Here is a 20,798-nt window from a genome sequence, read left to right on the forward strand (position 1 = left end):
TGCATGGTTTGGCTAACATGACGGCCGGGCAAAAAACAAGTTGCTGTTGCAAATTGTCCTCATGGTGCTTTCTAATGAGACCAAAGGTCTCTAGCGTACATTGATGGGCACAGACGATGTCCTTCGTAAAGACATCTGGCTGTGCTGGTGGGGATGTGTTGCTTCAAGTATCGATGAGATGAAAGGAGATCTAGAATCTAGACAATGCGTTTTTACATCACAGCTAAAGAATGTGGTTCATCAAAACATTCTTAACGTCAGTTGTTGTCTGCAGGAAGTCGATATAGTTTGTAAAATTGAATTTAGATACATTTGGATTGAAAGAAAATCATTAAAATTCAAAATAGTGGAATATGATTTTGCAAAAAGGACAATCAGCACAATGAGCCACAGACGCTGAGGACAAGTTAAAAATAATGCAAAAAATATATAATTGTTACAATACCTCAAGCTGACCTTTTTGTGTACTTGAACACTCAATACCTGACGTTCAGTGGAGACTCGAGAGTAATCACGGACTACTTTGTTCTGTTTTTTGGTTTTAATGACTTTGTTTGGATGCAGAGATTCTGTCTGTGAAAACTTTTATGGAGGAGTGGAAGGAACGCACACACGCGCCCACACACGCGTGCACACACACACACACACACACACACACACACACACACACACACACACCAGGCTTCTATGCCTCCAGCTCTGCAACATGTGGGGAAAAAACAAGCTAAATGTGCTGAACAAGAGCTAAATTATAGCTCTTGTTAAAAGCCACAGATATTCATGAGTGTTCTCTACCAGCTGATGATAATAGACTGGATGTAAAGGGTCCATTAGAGTAATATAATGATAATGAATAGTAATATATTAGTAATATTAGAATGCAGAGGTCCAGGGTTTAATTATCCAACTGTATCAAACTGTTGTCTGAAATTATCTTTCTGCTTCTTCTTATGAACTCATGAATCAAACCTTTTTTTGTGCAATTCAAACTGTTTTCGTCATGAGTACTTTCTCACAGAACAAGAATTACGCAGTGTTTTTTGGGAATGAGCTCGTTGTTTTCTGTGTTTTTTTTAGCTTTCACACCACGAATAAAGGCCTCGACTGGTCACGTTGTGTGTAACGAACGTATTCAAAACGTGCACTGTAAACAGTGCACAATAACACAGAGGCCAACTCCATTACTCCTCGACGCAGGCAGCACAGACCAGAGAGATGCACTGCTTCTGTTCTTACCTTTCACAATAAAAGCGCTATAGGCATGCGGGATCCTGAGGGTTGGTCCTCTGCCTGTGTGAAACGTACTTTTTGGGACCTTTTTATTGAAGTATTGCAACGTTGCACCACTGCTTCGCTTTAGATTCACATTTGCCTTGTGGTTTATTTGTCACGTCGTATTTCAGTGTAATACACATCTTCAGACAGCAAGTCTCTAAACTGACGAAGAATGACTTTAAAAACCAACGTATTGAGAATAAGGCAACGAAGTGACTTGCAGGAATGCAAATGTGCCATCCGTGTCATAGCGGTCAGAAGCAGCGATACTTTAATTAAATTAAGCTCACAGCAGGAGTGGTGTGTGTGTGTGTGTGTGTGTGTGTGTGTGTGTGTGTGTGTGTGTGTGTGTGTGTGTGTGTGTGTGCTCTTGGGTCGCAGAGGAATAGGAACATAGCGCCATAGAACAAACTCGCAAATTACACACACACACACCTCCCGAAGTGGCAGAGTCAACAGAACAGCGCCGCTTCATGTCTGTGTGTGTTCAGCTTGACGATGCGGCCTCAATTAGCACGAGGCGTGAACCCGCGCACGGAGGGAGATAAAGCGCGTGAAAGGTGCTGCGTGGTTGTGCCACTGAACGGATGGAAGCTCTCAGAATCACAGAATCCTTTGTTTCCCTGCCAACAGCAGAAGTCTGCTTTTTCTCACCAAATGAGAAATCAGCAGGGAACGCCGCAATGACCTGTAGGTTCATTTAAAACGCATATCCTTAAGCGCAGGTTTAAAAGTCTCGAAGAACCAGAACCCGCTAGAAAACAGGTCCATTCGCCAAAGAGAACTGTGTTTGGTGAACTCAAGAATACAGAAAAAACACCTCCAATTACGCAGGCGTCTGCCTGTGTTTAAGGAGGAATATTTCACTGTCACTTAGTTCGTGTTGTAAAACAGTAGGAAGGGATTAGAATAAACCAGAACAACTCGCCGTTAAATGAGCCTGGCAAATCCTGGTGGCACTTAATGAGAACCATATTTAGACTTTTAGGCTTTTCTTTTGAAAAATCCCTGCGAGTGAGTTCAACTGCTTCATTTTTACATGTTGTCAAAAAAGGAAAATAAGCGATTCAATCTGTATTGCTGCTTTACAATTCAGTCTTGTGTCTCTGGTGCTTGTTTTAAGAGGTTTGTATGTAACGTGTGTGTGAGTCGTTTACACGTGAATGCACTGGATTGATCTGTCACATGCTTTTTTTTGGGGGGGGGGGGGGGGGCGATGGTTTATGATCGGTGCTGGTCAGATGAAAAATAGAGGGGTGACATTTTCCAGACTTTTCGCCATCACTTACCGGTGAAAGTAAATGAGTCTTTGGAGCGCGTGTGTGAATTAGCTCATTGAAAAAATAAAACAGAAGATGCATTTATCTCGGATGGTCTATGGCTGATGCAGCAGCTGGCTAACTTCTTCCATTCAATTCATTTTTTCAAAGAATGATTCCCTGAGCACGAGCTCAGACGGGTTTTTGCAAAATGACTTTCCATGGCCGCTGCTTCGTGAGCGTGTTTATTTGGGAGCTAATTTGGCTTGGCCTCGTGGAGAGGCAGAGATGTTGTCCCTCAACATATACGCAGTAAAACACAAAAGAATGCACTGAACAGGTCATTTCGTGTGACAGTCGAGCTGTAAATTGTCTGTCCAAAGAAAACCGCCAACGTTCTGCTCATTGGGTGATATGATCAGCTTGGTTCATGTGCGTGTTGTTTCAACATCTTTAATAACGACAACCGAGCGGGTTTCTCAACTTTCAGGAAAGAAAATTACACTTAAATCAAGAAATTAGTCAGGAAATGAAAATGTTGCCTAAACAGCACGCTGCCTGACAGCATCACGTGTTCTGTATCAACTCGTTCCAGCTCTTTGTTGGAGCTTTATCATATTGTTTTACGCAGTGAAACCTTCATAAACCAAGACTTTAACGGCACTGTTTCATCAAACAGACATATTCTACATGTCTTTGTGACTCATCTTATGCACAATACAAAAATCCAACCCGACATATTTGGTCTCGTTGTAAGCTTTTAGAAGAAGCTTCAAGCTGCAGAGCTCGAGTTAGAAATGACCGACCCGCGGTCTGAATGCTGCTTATTAATAATATAACATGTGAGAGTCATTGAAGTTATTGAGGAAAGAATATTTCTTCTTTATTTACAAAATAAAAGTCTGAACTGACATGACCCTCTTTGAGCAAATGCTTGAGTTTAATAATGGTGCATGACCGTGATGCTTTATTTAGAGAGATGACTGCATCGGTAAAGCACGGGTTTTGTTCCTTACTTGCCAGCTGTGGCGGAAGATCAACATCTGAAGTGAAAGAAATATTCTCATCCTTAAGATAAAGTAAATAAGTCAAATAATTGTCGTGTTAACCCACAGTGTAAAGTTTCATTATAGTCTTTGTAGTTCTGGAAGCTTTGGTTGCTTTGTACTGAAGCTCCAGCAGAAGGATTCCCCAGAGGAACGACCATCATTCCCACTGAGTCTCAAGGACACGAGGACGTCTGGAAAACCGACAGGGGGCGACTCCTCTCGCTGTCCCCCCCCCCCCCCCCCCCCTCAGTGCGGTGGAAGAAGGAGGTATTGGGGATCTCCTCCTAGACAACAAACCCACATTCAAAGAGAGGCACGCGAATTACGTCACGCTCCGTGTGGAGGATATAACGGAGGTCGCGGGTCGCGCTCAGCGCTTCAGAGGAGACATTGAGAGGGGAGCATCATGCCGAGCCTGCGCGCACGGAGCCCGAGGAGAGATCTGAGCTTTGTCACGCAGTTCGTCACAAATAAATAGTTTCCCACTGATGCTGCTGCGGGTGAACGTTTTTTATTTGTGAGACGGATTTTCATCATGGGAAACTGAATTTGAAAGGAGACGCAGGTTTTGGATACGGCTCACGCGTAATTGCGCACAAGAAAGTGTCCGTTTAGCAGCTCCCCGCGCGCACCGATCTCTCCGCCGGACCGCCTGGACATGGATCAGACCCCGCAGTGTGTGGCCATGTATCTGCTGGTGCTCTCTCTCGGACTCCTCGCGGAGAGGGGGGTCTGCCAGCACTACTACCTTCTCCGCCCCATCCCGAGTGACAGTCTGCCGCTGGTGGAATTAAAGGAGGACCCAGACCCCGTCCTCGACCCCAGGGAGCGGGACCTTAACGAGACGGAGCTGAAGAGCGTCTTGGGGGACTTTGACAGCCGCTATTTGTCCGTTTTGCCGCCCGTGGAGGACAGATACACCGGGAACGACGAGCTCGATGACTTTGAGGTGCAGAAGCCCGGTGGAGTACTGCCGAAAGAAATCCGAGCGGTGGACTTCGACGTCCAGTTCGGCAAGAAGCACAAGCCCAGTAAGAAGCTGAAGAGGCGGCTGCAGCAGTGGCTGTGGGCGTACTCGTTCTGCCCGGTCCTGTACACGTGGACCGACTTGGGGACCAGGTTCTGGCCGCGGTTCGTGCGCGTGGGCAGCTGCCTCAGCAAGAGGTCGTGTTCGGTTCCGGAGGGGATGGTGTGTAAATCCGCGAACTCGACCCACCTGACGATACTGAGATGGAGATGCGTGCAGAGGAAAGGGGGACTCAAATGCGCGTGGATACCGGTGCAGTACCCGATCATCACAGACTGCAAATGCTCCTGTTCAAGTTAAAAAAGAAAAAGACTGAATAATAAATTATAAGCGCATTCATTTTGTGATTCTTTTTTTTCTTCTTCACGTGCACTACCGAGTGTCGGAATGTATTTTCTGTATATGCGGTGCCATGCAGTTCTATATAGCTCCCTGTACAAAGTCAGTGTTATTTGTAACCAGAGCCTACTTTATTGGTGGAGAATATTGGTTATATATTTTGTATTTATGGAGATATGGCGCATATATAGAGCCACGTAAGGACTTGCTGTTTTTTCCACATTTGGAGTAAAGCAGATCGACCTCAAGAGTTAAAACGTGGATTATTGATAATTGTTTTATCCTGTAAATTAAGGAAATGTGCTATTTATTCTTTATATTCGTACAATAAAACACTGAAATGACTTTTAAATGCGTTTCTCTTCCTTCTCTCCATCACTTCTACCTGGTTGGGTAACTTTAAGTCAGTGCTCACAATGTGAAGTCCTCCAGTTCACACCGCTTAACGCATAAAACACTTTCAACAATCGTGCATATCCTGCACCATGGCGTCTTCTTTTACCCAAAATTATACATTCCATGTGGTATCGCTTGTATTTACAGACACAGCGGAGGATCTGGTGATGAACTGCTGGTAACTGTAGATATGTCTGCTGGATCATGGTTATATTACACAATATCAATGTTTGATTCACAGACAGCATGTGGTCAACAGCTCTCTCCCGGCCTCCAGTTAAAACCAACACGATCTTATCTCTCTGAAAGTGTCGGCCGTACGTCAGAGCCCCGGTTCATGCTGATAAAGGAAGCAGCAGAGATTCACTGATTGAAGGAATCAGCAGCTGCTAACAGCTCTCATTATTCTCATGTGCTCAGCCTCCTCCTCCCATTTGCAGCCCAGCAGGAGCTGAGCTGAGGAGAGGAGCTGGGTTTCTCACTGGGAGAGGGCGACTGATGCTCCACAAGCCTCTCCTACCGAGTCTCTGCACCCATTCAAATATGAATCGGTTAGAAAAACACAACGTTTTAGGCTTCTTGCTGAGCTGGTGGGTCTGTGCTGTGGGGGAAAAGGGCAGATACAAACTCCAAATCAAAAAATGAAGACGATCAACAAGCGATCCATTGAAATGGAACAATGAGCAAAATGACAAACGCTCCTGAATGTAAGTTAAAGTAAAAGTACACAAGTATTATCGGCAACATATCCTTAAAGGACCAAACGTTGCGTGTCCCCTGTTAGTGATGTGACATGAATGGATATGTCTCCATAAATGTGTGAGCATCATTTTAATAGTTGTAGCTGGAGGAGATGATAACTGCTTAATATACTGTTGGCTAGTTGAACATATAGCAGCACATCGTCTTTTATGAACTGATCATAAGCTTCTGCTCAGCATGAATATGAATGAAGTGGTGACGACAGCTGTCAGCTGAATATAGTGGAGTCAAAAATACCAAAGTTTATATGTGGCGGAGTAAAGCAGCAGAACATGGACTTAAGTAGAAGTATTGTGCTTGTTTATAGTTATTATTGTCATAATTAATAAGAATGTTCTTTAATAAAATGTCGGTTCTACATATCAACAGTTAAGTACATTTTTTCTATTAATACTCATCACTTCAACAATTACCCAAAATTCAAACTGACATCTTTGGAAGCCTTTTTTTTGGAGAAAGTAAAGTAAAGTACTGCGTGTTTCAACAGAGTTTTTAAAGATGGAGCCGCTGGGTCATGAAGGATTTAGTCAGTAAAACAATAAGTGAGTTTCTCTCATCGTCACAGTTTTGCAGAGCTGCTTCTCTCTCTCTCTCTCTCTCTCTCTCCCCCCTCCTCCCTCTGGTCCTCCCCTGCCTCAGTGGGGTAGACTGTGGGGCACCAGAGCTCCTGTGTTTTGTTTCACTTGTGTTTAGTCCGTAATGATGCTCCTCAGCCTCGGAGCCAGCGCCGCACGTATACGCATGCGGCGGACGAATCCCCCGAACTTGTCACCGGATAGCAACGTAAGGGCGAAGATCTCCAGCATGCCGCTTACACAAACACAATAAATAGCTCCTTTGATGTGTGTGTGTGTGTGTCGGACCCCTCGCGTTTGACAGTGATCCTCTTTGTCTTCTCCATGACACCGTTTGTCCCGTTGCATAAAGCTGGTGGTGGTCGGGCTTCACAGTTGACGAGCTCCGTGGATGTCCACCTATTTCAGGTTTTAAGCGTCACAGTCGGGGGCGTTAAAGGATTAAAGGCCAGTCGGTCAGCAGCTGCCCCGTACAAATACACATCTCATACCTTCTACTCTACTTCAGGCAAAGGTGTGTTTCTATCTCCTCGTGTACTCGGCTCTCTATCGAGATCTGCTCTGTGACGACAGTCGAGGCTTTGCTTCTCATCGCTCGTAAGAAACGCAAGTTATTTTCCTCTTCAACTTTCCCTCCACCTCTTCACTGCTGTAAGCGTGGGCAAAGTGCCGCCGGCGGCGGATGATTTGTGGTTGGAGCAGCAGGTGTTGACAGAGCGCTCGGTGGCTGCTCACCAGCTGCAGACGAGGAGGATGCAGAGGCCGCAAATGCCCTTCGTTACTCCTGAGCCTCGGCTCTCTGCGGACGGCCTCGATCCCCCGTCGGTCCGAGATGCCCGACGACGTAATGCTTTTAGCCAACCGGTGATCCTTTAACTTCATGATCTGTTTGGGTCTGGGCTCCTCTTATTGCCCCCCCCCCCTCAAACTAATCAACTTTCTTTCTTTCTTTTTCCACCGAGAGATTCTGAGGCCAAAACCTTGTTGCTGATTAGATCCTCCTACAGGGTTCAGATGTTTTCCTGATCAAAGCAAACTTCTCCTTGTTAGTTTCTGCCAACAATATCAAACATAATTCAGTTTGGGTTTTTTCATTACAGATGATACAATTAGTTAGAATAACTTTGGCTCGTTAATAGGCTGAAGGTATAGAGCCTTATATGGGCGCCTTCGTTAAGAAAACACTTTGTGAGAGTCGGGCTGGTGAGGGATGTTTATTCGAAAGATGATTTGTTGTTCCAAAGAAAAAGGTCTTTCCAAACATCGTGCTGAGCAGAAAAAGCTTCATTCAGACTTTCTAAAGATACCACGTCCAGCTTAATTAGTGGGAAATGTGTGTTACATCAACAGCAAACTAGTCCAGACGTGACACACTTCCCTCGTGATGAAATGACAGACATTACAACTTTTTCCAGACCTAAAATTAAAGAAAATAAACTCTATTAAACTCATAATAACAGTCGTCGTATTGATTTATGTATTGGCCTTAAAAGTTCAAAGCGACACAAGAACTGCTGCTGAGGAAAATGTTTTTAATTCTCCTGATTTCATATCATCATCCTTCCAAAAGTCCAAACCAGAATGTATTGATAAAGCCGGATTATATTTATTTGATTGGTTGAAGCTTTTCTTTAGTGGACGAATGTTTAGATTACATTATTAGAATATTCTGGTTTCAAATTTAGCACCCTAAAAACTGTCTATTGTGTTCCTGCATTGAAATGAATATGAACGGAGATATTGGCCGAGCATGTTGGACTTCGTGACTCCTCGTAATAAAAGCTCATTTATTCCGTTTTAAATGACCTGAGATCCTTTCTGACCTATCTTAACGTCCATTTCATGATTAGCATGTCAGTGAAGACAAACGCTGCTTTAATGACCGGAGTGATATTTCTGCGTACATCTGTCAGTAGCACCAAATATATAAAGTAGCTGCTGTCCAGATGTCCGGCTCGTGAAGAACGGCCCTGAATGAATGCAGGTGTTCGCTGCCGGAGGAACAGCTGTTTCTGTCCGTCACGGCTCAGATATGAACCAATCGTTTGAGTTTATTGTCAGATAGAAAGGCTTCATGCTCGTGCTCCTGGGTGTTCTGGTGCTAATGGCAACCACCAACAGCTATGATCATAAAACTCACGGTTCAGAGTCACTGATGGGATCGGCCCAAAAATGTAAAAGGGGGCAAATCGAACCTTTAGATCCCCGATCACGTTGTTTTTCCTGCTGATACTGACTGCTGATCATTGATGATCCATGTTGGGAGATACAGTTCACTTTGTTGTTTGATTCCAGCTGCTCCACAAGACTACAGGCTGTTTTTTATTTTCCCAAAAATCATTTCAACCGCTCTGAAGTCAGTAAACCATCAACAATTCTAATTGTTATACTTTATGTTCTCTAATATCTATTTATGTCAAACAACTGGATTTATTCAAGTTTCTCACCAAAACTACATTTCACGAGATCACGTGTGAACACATCACGATAACGTTATAATTGACCTTCACCCAACACTCATTTTCACTGAGCGGAGCCTGAACGCATCATAATAATCGTAACTGAACAGATACAAACTTACATACAGACTCAGGCCTGAAGAAATCCTTTTCCTTTTTAAAATCCCGTTGATATCTATTCAAACGTTTGTGGGACAAACTCCTTGAAGGAGGAAATGAAAAGGAGAAAGTCCTTTTGGGTTTTCAGTACCTTTCAATATCTTTAATGCCGTGGCTTTGGAGTCATTCTTTGCTTCAACCAGTGTTCTGTCTGGAGTTGTTTTTTAAAATAAAAGTCTGAATGTAATTTGTTAAATGAAGTTCCAGAAATGCGTGAGCACTGAATACGATCGCTTGTTGTATGATCGATTGTTGGTCGCCGCCCGGCCTGAGCGGTCTGTTGGTGTGCAGTCCTTCTCTGAAAGGCAGACACGTCCTGTCAAAAGTTTTATTTGTTTGGTAAAGGATGCTGTTTGGCATGCGGCCCAGTTCATTGTGCTCTCCCACACATCGGATAATTGGAGGGCTTTTGAAATATCCTCTCTGCTGCTGCTGCTGCTGGTCACGATGTTCAAACTGGGATGCGTGACAAGGTTGATGTTGATGTTTCCAGCATTTCTTTTTTGTCCGCTGTAAATTTCACCGAGCTGGGTTTGATGACTTGTGGGGAGTGATCCTGCTGTTTGATGTCCAGAGCTCGTTAATCCAAACCTCATCTGGTATGCGAGGTCAGACCCTACTTTGATGTGCACGGGGCCAGCGCTGCCAAGTCGAGAGAGGCGAGAGGGCACCGCTTCGTTTACCGGAGATCAGGAACTGCAGCAACCCTGACACATTTTGGCTTCCGTCCACCGACTACTGTGAGGATGAGGTCTGGTTTGTTAGAAGGGGACCCCTTTGGAAAGCGCACAGATGAACATTTTTCCCCTAAGAGGCTGAATCACGTACAAATCGCTTCCCAAACACACGGGGTAATCGGAGGAATGTGTGGAACTTCTATGCTTTCCTCAGCGAGCCACCAATAGAAAGCGCCGCGATAACACAGAATGCATCACCACAATATTAGCCCACTGCTTCCATTTGTTCTCACCAAAGAATTGTCTTTTAAAAACAACGTTTACTTCAGCCGTCCCCGACCCATATTACAACAAACAAACGACTCAATGGTTTAGTCATTCAAGAGTTTTGTCTCATGAGCTCCATTGATTTGCGACGGCTGAAAACCCTTTTTTTCCATCTTTGGTCCAAGTTCCTTGGAAACGAGAGAGGAATGACTAGAAACAGTGTGTTTGTTATGTAAAATAAAGCAACAACGAGCCCCCACTTTGCACCCAGCGCAGGAATTCACTGCAATTAACTCTTGAGCGTCACATGTAAATATGGAGGTTCGCGGGCTCGCTCACAGGGATCCTTTGCCTTTGTTCTCGCGGGGCTTTGGCCGCCCGCCACACTGCCTCAGTTGGCCGCACCTAGCTATAATTTTCTCACAATGGCTGGCGTGTGAGCCGTCCATCATTCCTCTCCCGTGTCTCCCGAGCACCCCCCCCCCCTTTCCACTGGCACCTCTCGAGCCTTCGAGCATATTCAGGTTTCCCCAAAGTGCTTTTGTCTTGTTCTCTTGCAATGCTACACACTATGAAGATATTTATAATTAAAGCCGTGGTTTGATCAGCAGTATCTAACAAAGATCACTTCTGGAGGTCCGTGAGACTCTCGGATGCACTTTGGGATTTCTGCAAAATAGTTTCCAGGTCCACCTCTTTTTGATTTATACTCTCGTCTACAATAACTTCAGAAGAAACTGCCAAGGAGTGCTGCTCTGGAAGCTCATTACAGAGTCTGAGATCCTTTCTTATCTCAGTTTAGGATGACATTTAGGATGTTTCCTGACGGCATTTAGACATAAATCTTAGGATAGGAATTTAGTTATTACAGAACCGTCCTAGGAAACGGTAGTTAGGATGACATAAAACCTAAAATCAAACGCGCCTCATGTTTTGTCCATGATGGCAAGCTAGCTCACCAGTGACAAGTGAGACTCGTTGATATCTCGGCTTGTCCATCTCGAGTAGTCTACCGGTACATTCTGATCTAAGATACAGGCGTGACAGTATGAGTGCAGATTGAAGAATCAAACCGACAGTTGGGATTTCTCAAGTCAAGATATAATCGGAGGTCTGATAGAACACAGACACGATCTTAGGAATTGCTTCTGTAACATGAAGATCGGATGTTAAGCTGTGACGAGCAGTGAGGATAGTTTCTTTGTATCGAGGCCGTTGGTTCCTAAATCACCTTTCAATGTTCACTTCATACCAACAACATGATGCTGGAAAACACCACAGGATTGTTTCAGAGCAATAAAAACACAGCGCAGATGAAGACGTTTGATCACATTTGGATTTTATGATTCATCATTTGTTGATCATCAATATACAGGATGTAGGTTTTGAAATCAGTCTTCGTGGAGTTGTACTCTGCTCTAGATTTGCAAACCTCAGTTGGTGTATTTTGAAGTTGATGAGCCATTCAGTCACTCTGTGTTTAACAAAGAAAATTCCTTTTAGATCTGCACATTTTCTGTCATCTCAGTCCACCATGTAACCACAACATATGTGTTAATCTGGCTACAGATTGCTTGTTGTTGCTCTTTTAACCAGTTTTCTTTCATTCTCTACTGTTAGTAAGAAAAACAAGAAAAACCCGAAAGCTATATTAGTGAGAAAGAAACACGAAAAGCAAACAAACAGCCTGGAGGAAGCTTCCCGCTTGCTGGAGGTGTTACGGTCTTCATCCTATGTGGTTCAGGACAATTCACAATACTGTGTCGTCCTGCTGGCACGGTGAGGATAGGAGGTGAGGTGTCTGGTGGAAAATTGGGGATAAGTTCGGCAACTTTCCTGGATAAGCTGAGCTGGATTGTTGGACTCCCCTCTTCTCTGGGTGTTGAACATTCTGGATGCTACACCAGCTACCTAGTAGAGAGGCATCACTTCAGGTGAACTCTGCATCACTTTCAGACCTGTAGCTCGTTTATAATAATTAGTTGCAATATTGAATATTGCCTTGAGTCACACTGCAGCATCTACAAGCGGACCGATATTTGTGACGCACAAGGAAACCGCTCTCTAATAAAGCCAGAATATCTACTCGAGAAAACTCTCTGAGGTAAACAAAGAGAAGACGTAGAACAGGCTCGACACTTTCCAATTCCACAATGAAGGGCTGGTCCTGGTCACAATTTATTTCATTGTTTGGATTTATCACTTTAGGCTAAAGATACTGTTTAATGCGTCGCAGCTGCAGCTCCAAAATACAAACAAAGTACACTGTGCAGTCGTCTACGGGAGCTGGCGTATTCAGAACAAAGAAAGGTGCGATGCTTCCTCCAGTTGGGTCAGATCGAGGTCGATGAATGTTCTCAGCACCAGTAAACTGAACCACACCGAAGTCTCTTCGTCACTGGACCGAAACTAACTTTTCTACAAGGTTGTTTTGATCCGTAAACCGAGTGCGATTGCTGCGTTCACACTTACCCAAATTAACCGCAACTAAGGGGGTTAAGGCTCCAGGACTCTACCGAACTAAACAAGGCAGGTGTAAAAAGGTGCATTTTGCTAGCGTGCACATCACAGAGTGAGTAAGAGAATGAGAACGCGAGCGACGACCTGAGCTCAGCTGACGATGACGGTTTTGGCACAAGCAGGGTTACCGAATGTTTGTAAAACTAAAAGGTTATCGGGAACAAAAGCCCTCCAGCACCAGCAACTGAGACTAAACCAACCTCACGTCTCCATCCTAATGACAGGGCACCCTCATTAACACGCCTGTGGGTTGCTGATATAATTGCATGTTGTCGAGGCTCTGCACAAACATGTCACATAAATACTGTGTTTCATGAGCAGGACGCCTGCCTACTTCAGGCTTAATCCCGGATTTCAGCAGAGTGATTTAAGCACATTCGTCTCTCGCGGAGATGCATTTCTTCATCGTTGAAAACAAAAACAAGTGTCTCACATTTGACCTGCAGGGACTAATACTCACAGCATTCCAGATTTGGTTTTACGGGGATTTCCATAGTTATTGCTCGTCACGAAATCGTTCCGGCACGTGACTCCTCCTAAAACCACAAATTGCCTTTTTCAGATTTCTGTTTAAGGAGGTGTCAAACAAACAAGATGCAGCATGTTAATCAGTGAGCTAACCTGGACAGATTCCCTGGATACAACCCATGTCATATCATTCCATAGAAACAACACGTAGATTGCTCATTTGTGAACCTCCGGTTCTGCCGAGTGAAGCCGATGCTGAAGTGTCTTCAAGCTGCATTCTCTCTAGTGTCCACCAGGGGGCGACTCCTCTGGTTGTATAGAAGTCTATAGAAAATGACTCTACTTCTCTCTTGATTTATTACCTCAGTAAACATTGTAAACATGAGTTTATGTCTCAATCTCTAGTTTCAAGTCTTCTTCAATACAGCATGATGTTCATTTAGTACATTATGGTCCATTTAGAGTCACACAGACCATAAAGCAGGGGATGCTTTAGGGCGGGGCTACACGCTGATTGACAGGTCGCTACCCTACCAGAGCCGTAGAGAGGCGTCTCTCCTCCACCATCCAAGTATGGTCATTTCCATTCACTGGTTGCAAAAACAACAACATGGCGACGGCCAAATCGCCGAACTCGAGGCTTCGAAACATCAGTCCAATGGGTGACGTCACGATAACTACGTCCACTTCTGATATACAGTCGATACGATTCATACCTATTTCACAGATGTGAGGAGCATCTTCACTGGAAACTGTGCTCAAGGACGTTTCCTCAGAGCCGACGTACTGAACCGTTCTGCAGATCCAAACTGCCTGATATAATTTGTGAGCAAAGCAAACCTCCCGCTGTCTGAGCGGAGAGAGAGAGAGAGAGGAAGATGAATGCTTCTAAAGAAAAATAGAGGAACAAGGGAGGCAGGCGGCAGAGTTTGGAAGACTACAGATTTATCACCCCAGCCATGGAGTGGAAAGAAGGAGTCTGGAGAGTGGGTTTCCACTTCACTTTAATTCAGTGTGAAGTGTTTAAGACACATGCGTGTGGTTTGGGGAGATAAATGGGGAAGCCAGGCTTTTTCCGTCCAGACTGACACCTCTCTGTGTTCAGATCTACAATGAACTCTCTAAGTACTGTTTGCCACAGTTGGCTGTTGACGGGCTGTTGACTGGTAATTTGCTGCGTGTTGATTCAGTATTTGAAGCACGTCTTGTTTGGGGATTTTAACAGATTCATTTTTAGAAAATTCTTCCTTTTTTCTTCCTGACACGAAGCCATCAGTTTTGAATTCGTTTTTTTGTATTGAAGGAATATTAATGACAGCTGCTCAACGGGATGTATTTCAGGGGATATCTGCCATCTAGTGGTACAGATGTGTGCAGATGTTGCTGCTCTTAAAGTGTACAGCTCATTCGGGTGCAGCATTGCAAACTGTCCACACTGCTGCGGCCCGTGATTACAAAGCACAAGTGTTGCAGCATGTTAACTCTGGCTAATATTAGCACAGGACATTAGCTCAGCTCTTATCTGATATATTTAGATCTGAGAACACCTCAAAGGACTCCGGTTCAGATTTGACGAGCTAAATCAAGAGCTCTCGAAACATTTGAACCAAAACAAAAAGGTCACAGAAGGTGTGAGACATTTAAATCTTTCCACACGTGTCTGTGTGGGTTTCAGGACGATAAAATGTAATTTTTGATGGAAGCTGAAGGACTGGGCCTCTCTGAGGTCATTGGTGCGCTGACGGCAGCATGTTAACCTGAAGCGCCGCTTGCCTTCTCAGAGGCGGCCGAAAAAAGGAGCTGCACGAAAACGATTACGCCGCAATTATATCAGCCACTTTGTGGCGACTCCTCGCTGCCCAGCTGTCTGCCGCCCGCTGCCAAGGAACGGATTAGTGTCACCGCTCCTCTAATGAGACTGTTAGAGGCCAACAGCGTGAGCTCAAATAAATAAATGAAAAAGCTGCCGATAGGGAGGACAGAAAGATTCATGTTGTCGGACTGCGGCGTGTGTCTGGAGAAACTGGCAGAAGTGAGTGTGGAGGTTCCCGTTGTCTCTGAAGAACAGTGAGCAGCCATCCGAACCCCGTCAAACGTTCTCACACAGGACGGGCCCACGTCCAACAGAGGCTGTTTTGTACCCCCCCCTCCGCAGGGCAGAAGTACAACCCAGGCGCTAATAAAACTCAGGCAGACCATGTTGGTCCTGTAAACGTAATCTGCAAAGTGTTAATTACAACCTGGCGCCTCTGTGAAGCTGTGTGTGCTGGAAGTCAGCTGAGTCGTCAGCGGCGTCCCGAAACAACACCACCGCCGCCGAGCTATGGCGACGGCCCTGCAAACGACACTCTCTGTTGATGAGCCCGTTTCTTTTTTCTTGAATGGGCTGCTTTAAGCAAATCAGATGGCGTGTTTGTGTGACCCCTCTCTCCTCAGGGGTGAGGGGGGGGGGGGGGGGGCTGAGATCCTGTGTTGTTTACTGCCATTCATGTGAAGTGAGAGGGTTTGTGTGTTTACCACACAAACCCTCTCACGGATGACGACGGTGAAAATGCTGTTAAAGCTGCATCACGGCCCCACATCCGTCCCTTTCATCCACTTTGGAGCTGTTTTTATATTTTTTACTGTTTCTAATACTGTCTTTATCAGCACGCTATACAAATAACATGGATTATTAACATTATTTTTGCATTGATTATACGATTAGTCAATTTACCGAACATTCATTTGCAACTATTTTGACAATCAATTCATCCTTTTCATCCAAAACCGTCTCTGGTTTCATCTTTGCTTGTTTTTTGACTGCTTGTCAAATAAAAAAAAAGAATTTTTAAGATGCCCCGTTTGAAATTATATTCATCATTTTATCATCGGAAATAATTGAGTGAAACATGAGCCAGTTTTGAGCAGCAGCCCTCCTGAGCATCAGCCCTCTCTGTTCCTGTTCCTCAGTCACATCCAGCAGCTATCGGCTGCTTTTGATCTCGCAGAGCATCAAAAAACAAAAACAAAAAGATTTCTCTTTCATATGCTCACTTAGTTTTTTTTTGTTTTTTTAGGAAATTCATCCCTCATCTCTTTGGTGAGACTTAAATCAGAATCCTCTTTCTCCCGTCTACCGCTCTCTCTCTGTGGCCCCGGGGGGCCTGAGAGAGAGGGGGGGGGGCTCATTGACTGAGCGCCCCCCCTCTCCCCCCCCCCCTCTCGGATTTTGTTATTCTGTTATTGTGTAATGGCCTCCGAAGGTTGAAGGATGGCTCCTCTGCAGGTCTCCCGGAGGAGCAGGCCCTTCTATCTGGACATGGATCTGCTGCTGTGAGACAGACACGCTTGTTTAGCACAAAGCCAGTAAGCTGTTGTCTCCAGAGCCACTGGAGGCTGCGCTGGCTGGAGCCGGAGTAATGACCTGTGAAATCCACCGATAGAGTCGTCCTGTTGCACACAGGTCCGCCGGCACCGGGGCCTTGTTCGCCGCCTGCCGCTGATTTATCAGCGCGCCGCTACTGGTGCCACTGGCTTTATGGACTTTTATGTGGGTTGACCAAAGGGACCCCCAGCTTTTTGGGGGGGAATTGAATGTAGTATTTGAGAACGTCGACGCTTGGAAAAGATCTGCGCGAACGTGATTTTGGAAGAACTTGACATGCTTTAAAAAAAAGTTACTTTTTTTAGGTTGTTGTTTCTAAATTAATTGGTGCAATTGTCAATATTTGAGCTCCATTTCCCACTTGTGTATCAAAGCAATGGTTTCCAATATTTACAGTGCTTTGTCAATATTTTCCTCTCCTGGCCAATCGGATTAGGACGCGAGGCTGGAAGTGAAGGAGAGGAGCCTTTGAAGGCGGTAAGGAGAGTAGCAGCAGATTATGCAGAGATCAGAGCAAACGTCCCGCTGGCACCTTCTGTCTGCTGGATACAGTTTGACTTTGTTACCTCGGTTTCACAGCAGAGGGAGATTCCTCCGTGTTCCTGTGGGTGTCGAGAGAAACCCCCTCAGACGTACTTCCTTCTGTCTTCCTCTTCATTTGACCAGTTCTCTCTGCTGTTTCACGCTTCACCATATTGTATTATTACTAAATCACTGATTGGCAACAAAACCTGTTAGATGTCAGAAGTTGACACTTGATTTACGGCTTAATATCTGTAAACTAGTGAGTGAACGAGAGTCCAAGCTCGTGGCCGTGTGAGGCTGCACAGTGCTAAATGCTAATGCCAGCATGCTAACTCACTGATGTTTACAGCATTGATAATGTTCACTATCTTACTTTATTCTGTTAGCATGCTAACACGATGCTAATTAGCACTAAATGCAAAGTACAGCAGAGGCTGATGGGAATAAGATTTTGATTTATGTGTTTTTTTTTGTCAGGTATTTGTAAATGAATCGTCCCGGCAGTCAATCCGGTATCTGTCAGAACAATAAGAATTAATGTAAACGTATACAGGCTTATATATTTATGATCACAAAGGTCATAATCTATGTCCGTAGATTAACAATGATTCAATGTCCATGTGGAGATTCATCCTCAGTTATGAACCCACGGTTTACATAAACTCTCCTTTCTTATCAATATTACACATTTAGATTCATGTCAAACCTTTTTTAGGAGATTTATTAGAGACGAGATGAAACCAGGTTTCTGTCTGAGAGAGAGAGAGAGAGAGAGAGAGAGAGAGAGAGAGAGAGAGAGAGAGAGAGAGAGAGAGAGAGAGAGAGAGAGAGAGAGAGAGAGAGAGAGAGAGAGAGAGAGAGAGAGAGAGAGAGAGAGAGAGAGAGAGAGAGAGAGAGAGAGAGAGAGAGAGAGAGGCCTGTGCCAGCGAGAAAAAGCGAGAGTGTGACTGTCAGACATGTCGACTCCGGCGTAGTGATGGATGGAGAGTGAGGTAAGACGGATGACATCGTCTGTCTGAGGCCGTGTTGTCATAGTGGAGGATTGCCGCTTGTCTGAACCTCTCAATATCAGAGAGCAAACTGAAGTTTGTTTACACGGCTCCGGCGGAGTGATTTAGAACGAGGGGCGTAGAAGGTCTGCTCGCTGAGGGTCGGCTCAGGTTTCTAAACATTCCCTTTGAAATCGAGGAGCAACCGTCCCAGGAGCTTTTTAAAAAAAACCTCAAACCGGCAAACCCGTTTGTTACAATCCTCCAAAACACAAATACAAACAGAGCAAATGAAATATCAATGTCAGTATTGGCCTTTTAAATAGCCGTGTTAGTCAACAGCCAGCCTGGAGTCTGGCCAACGATGGAGGCAGAAGATATGAAAGTGTGTTTCACTGTTGCTTCTTGTTTGGAACGGAGCCTTTACACAGCAATACAACAGAAATATGAGCGTTATTAGAAGCACTACTGTGTACTGATGAATAGAAGACATATGTCCTCACAAAGAATTCCATATTTTGTGTCATTCAGTTACATATGAAGAGGTACAGTCTTTCCTGCAGATGAAAAGGTGAGTGAAACAAGATTCCGTGCAAACCTTTGTGCTTTGTGTCCTTTGTATCAGTTGCTTACTTTCCAACAATGCATCATGGGAAAAAAAAATCTTATTTCTTGCTTTTAAACAAAGGGCGGAGTTAAAGCAAAGAGCTGATTGATTTACGGCATCTTGTGTTGCTAAAACAATAAGACGTCCCTGGGGGGGGGGGGGGGGGGGGACACGAAACATCCAAACTTGCTGAATGCTCTTCAAAACAACATAGTTTTGGGGGGGGGGGGGGGGTGTTATTGCGATGGAAGATGGATTGGAGTCTGGCTTATTTTGCCAGCAGTCAGGTGTGGGGGGGGGGATCAGGGTTGGTGCATCGGCACGGGGGGGGGGGGGGGGGGGGGTGAGGTGAGGTGGGGGTTCCAACCTCAGCCTGAAGTCAGTGCTGGGCTGCTTGGTGTGTGTGTGTGTGTGTGTGTGTGTGTGTGTGTGTGTGTGTGTGTGTGTGTGTGTGTGTGTGTGTGTGTGTGTGTGTGTGTGTGTGTGTGTGTGTGTGTGTGTGTGTGTGTGTGTGTGTGTGTGTGTGTGTGTGAGATTACACTGTCACACTGTTCATAGTGTTGATGCATACCAGGCCACTGTGAGTGCCTCTTTGTCGCGTAAGTGTTTACTTGAATTTATTTTGGGAGAATTCCTCTCGACCGGCGACGGGATCTCTATAAATTATGGAATCGAGCGCTTTGTGTAATGATAACTTGCGTCAGTTCGTCCGGCCGCCTGACAGTGTTTTTAAGAGCGGTGTAAATACAGCGGGGGGGGGGGGGGGGGGGGGTCTGCACACTTTCTCCTTCATTTGGTCTCTTCAGCGGAACAATAACAATGCTGTGAAATGAGCTTCTTGCAACACTTTCATGTGTTACGAGAGCCAGAATGTACTGCAGTACTTTATTTATTTATACAGAGAGAATACTAGTGTACAGTGCTGTACTGTGATTACAGAGAGAATACTAGTGTACAGTGCTGTACTGTGATTACAGAGAGAATACTTGTGTACAGTGCTGTACTGTGATTAGAGAGAGAATACTAGTGTACAGTGCTGTACTGTGATTACAGAGAGAATACTTGTGTACAGTGCTGTACTGTGATTACAGAGAGAATACTTGTGTACAGTGCTGTACTGTGATTAGAGAGAGAATACTAGTGTACAGTGCTGTACTGTAATTAGAGAGAGAATACTAGTGTACAGTGCTGTACTGTAATTACAGAGAGAATACTAGTGTACAGTGCTGTACTGTGATTAGAGAGAGAATACTAGTGTACAGTGCTGTACTGTGATTAGAGAGAGAATACTAGTGTACAGTGCTGTACTATGATTACAGAGAGAATACTAGTGTACAGTGCTGTACTGTGATTACAGAGAGAATACTAGTGTACAGTGCTGTACTGTAATTAGAGAGAGAATACTAGTGTACAGCTCATATTGTCAGTTTGCTTTTACGTAACGAGATGCACCGAGTTGAAGGAGTTCAATCTCAAGTCTGTAAACTAACAGATGATGTAATTGTGGTTAATTAAGAAACTGAAGCGCTCCCGGTGTCCTCACCTTCAAGTGCAACAGCACCACCTAGTGGCTGTTTGAAGTACCACTCAAGAGGTGGTGGAGGAACGAGGCAGTCATCTGGGTTCTGAACTGATGGATGTGACTGATTTAACGGTGGTGATAATGAAGATTACATCCACACTGATGCAGAGAGAATGAAATATAAAATACAATGTTTGACAGTTTGTGAATTTCTAATCAGCACAAGTCTGTCATAATAAACACGTAAATGCTGCTGAAACATCACTTCCATCACCAATCTGTTTATGTATTGAACCGATTGGTCCGTTGGGGTTTTAATCTGATTATTGATTCTGTATTCAGTGCAGAACGGAGCTCATTTCAGCATCTATTCCAAGTCTACGTGCACGAGCAAAGGCCGAGTAAAATGGTGCATTACATTTCAGCTGATTGCCACAATATAAATACTCAAAAGTGACCGGTGTTAAACGTGCACAAATAAACACGTTTTACTTTCTCAGTTTATACAAAAGATGAACACCGCCGGGCTACATACGGTAATATAACTGGTCAGAGA

At 44.6% G+C, this 20,798-nt stretch overlaps 1 protein-coding gene across 1 annotated transcript; it reads left to right on the forward strand.

Annotated features, from left to right (window-relative positions):
- Positions 1–3,979: 3,979 nt before the first annotated feature.
- Positions 3,980–5,289, forward strand: nog1 (noggin 1). Its single transcript, XM_079281382.1, has one exon. It carries the CDS (start codon positions 4,242–4,244, stop codon positions 4,908–4,910), a length of 669 nt encoding a protein of 222 aa, XP_079137508.1. The 5' UTR covers positions 3,980–4,241; the 3' UTR covers positions 4,911–5,289.
- Positions 5,290–20,798: the final 15,509 nt, after the last annotated feature.

The sequence above is a fragment of the Melanostigma gelatinosum genome (assembly GCF_949748355.1).
Source record: "Melanostigma gelatinosum genome assembly, chromosome: 13".
In the NCBI taxonomy this organism is placed as follows: Eukaryota; Metazoa; Chordata; class Actinopteri; order Perciformes; family Zoarcidae; genus Melanostigma; species Melanostigma gelatinosum.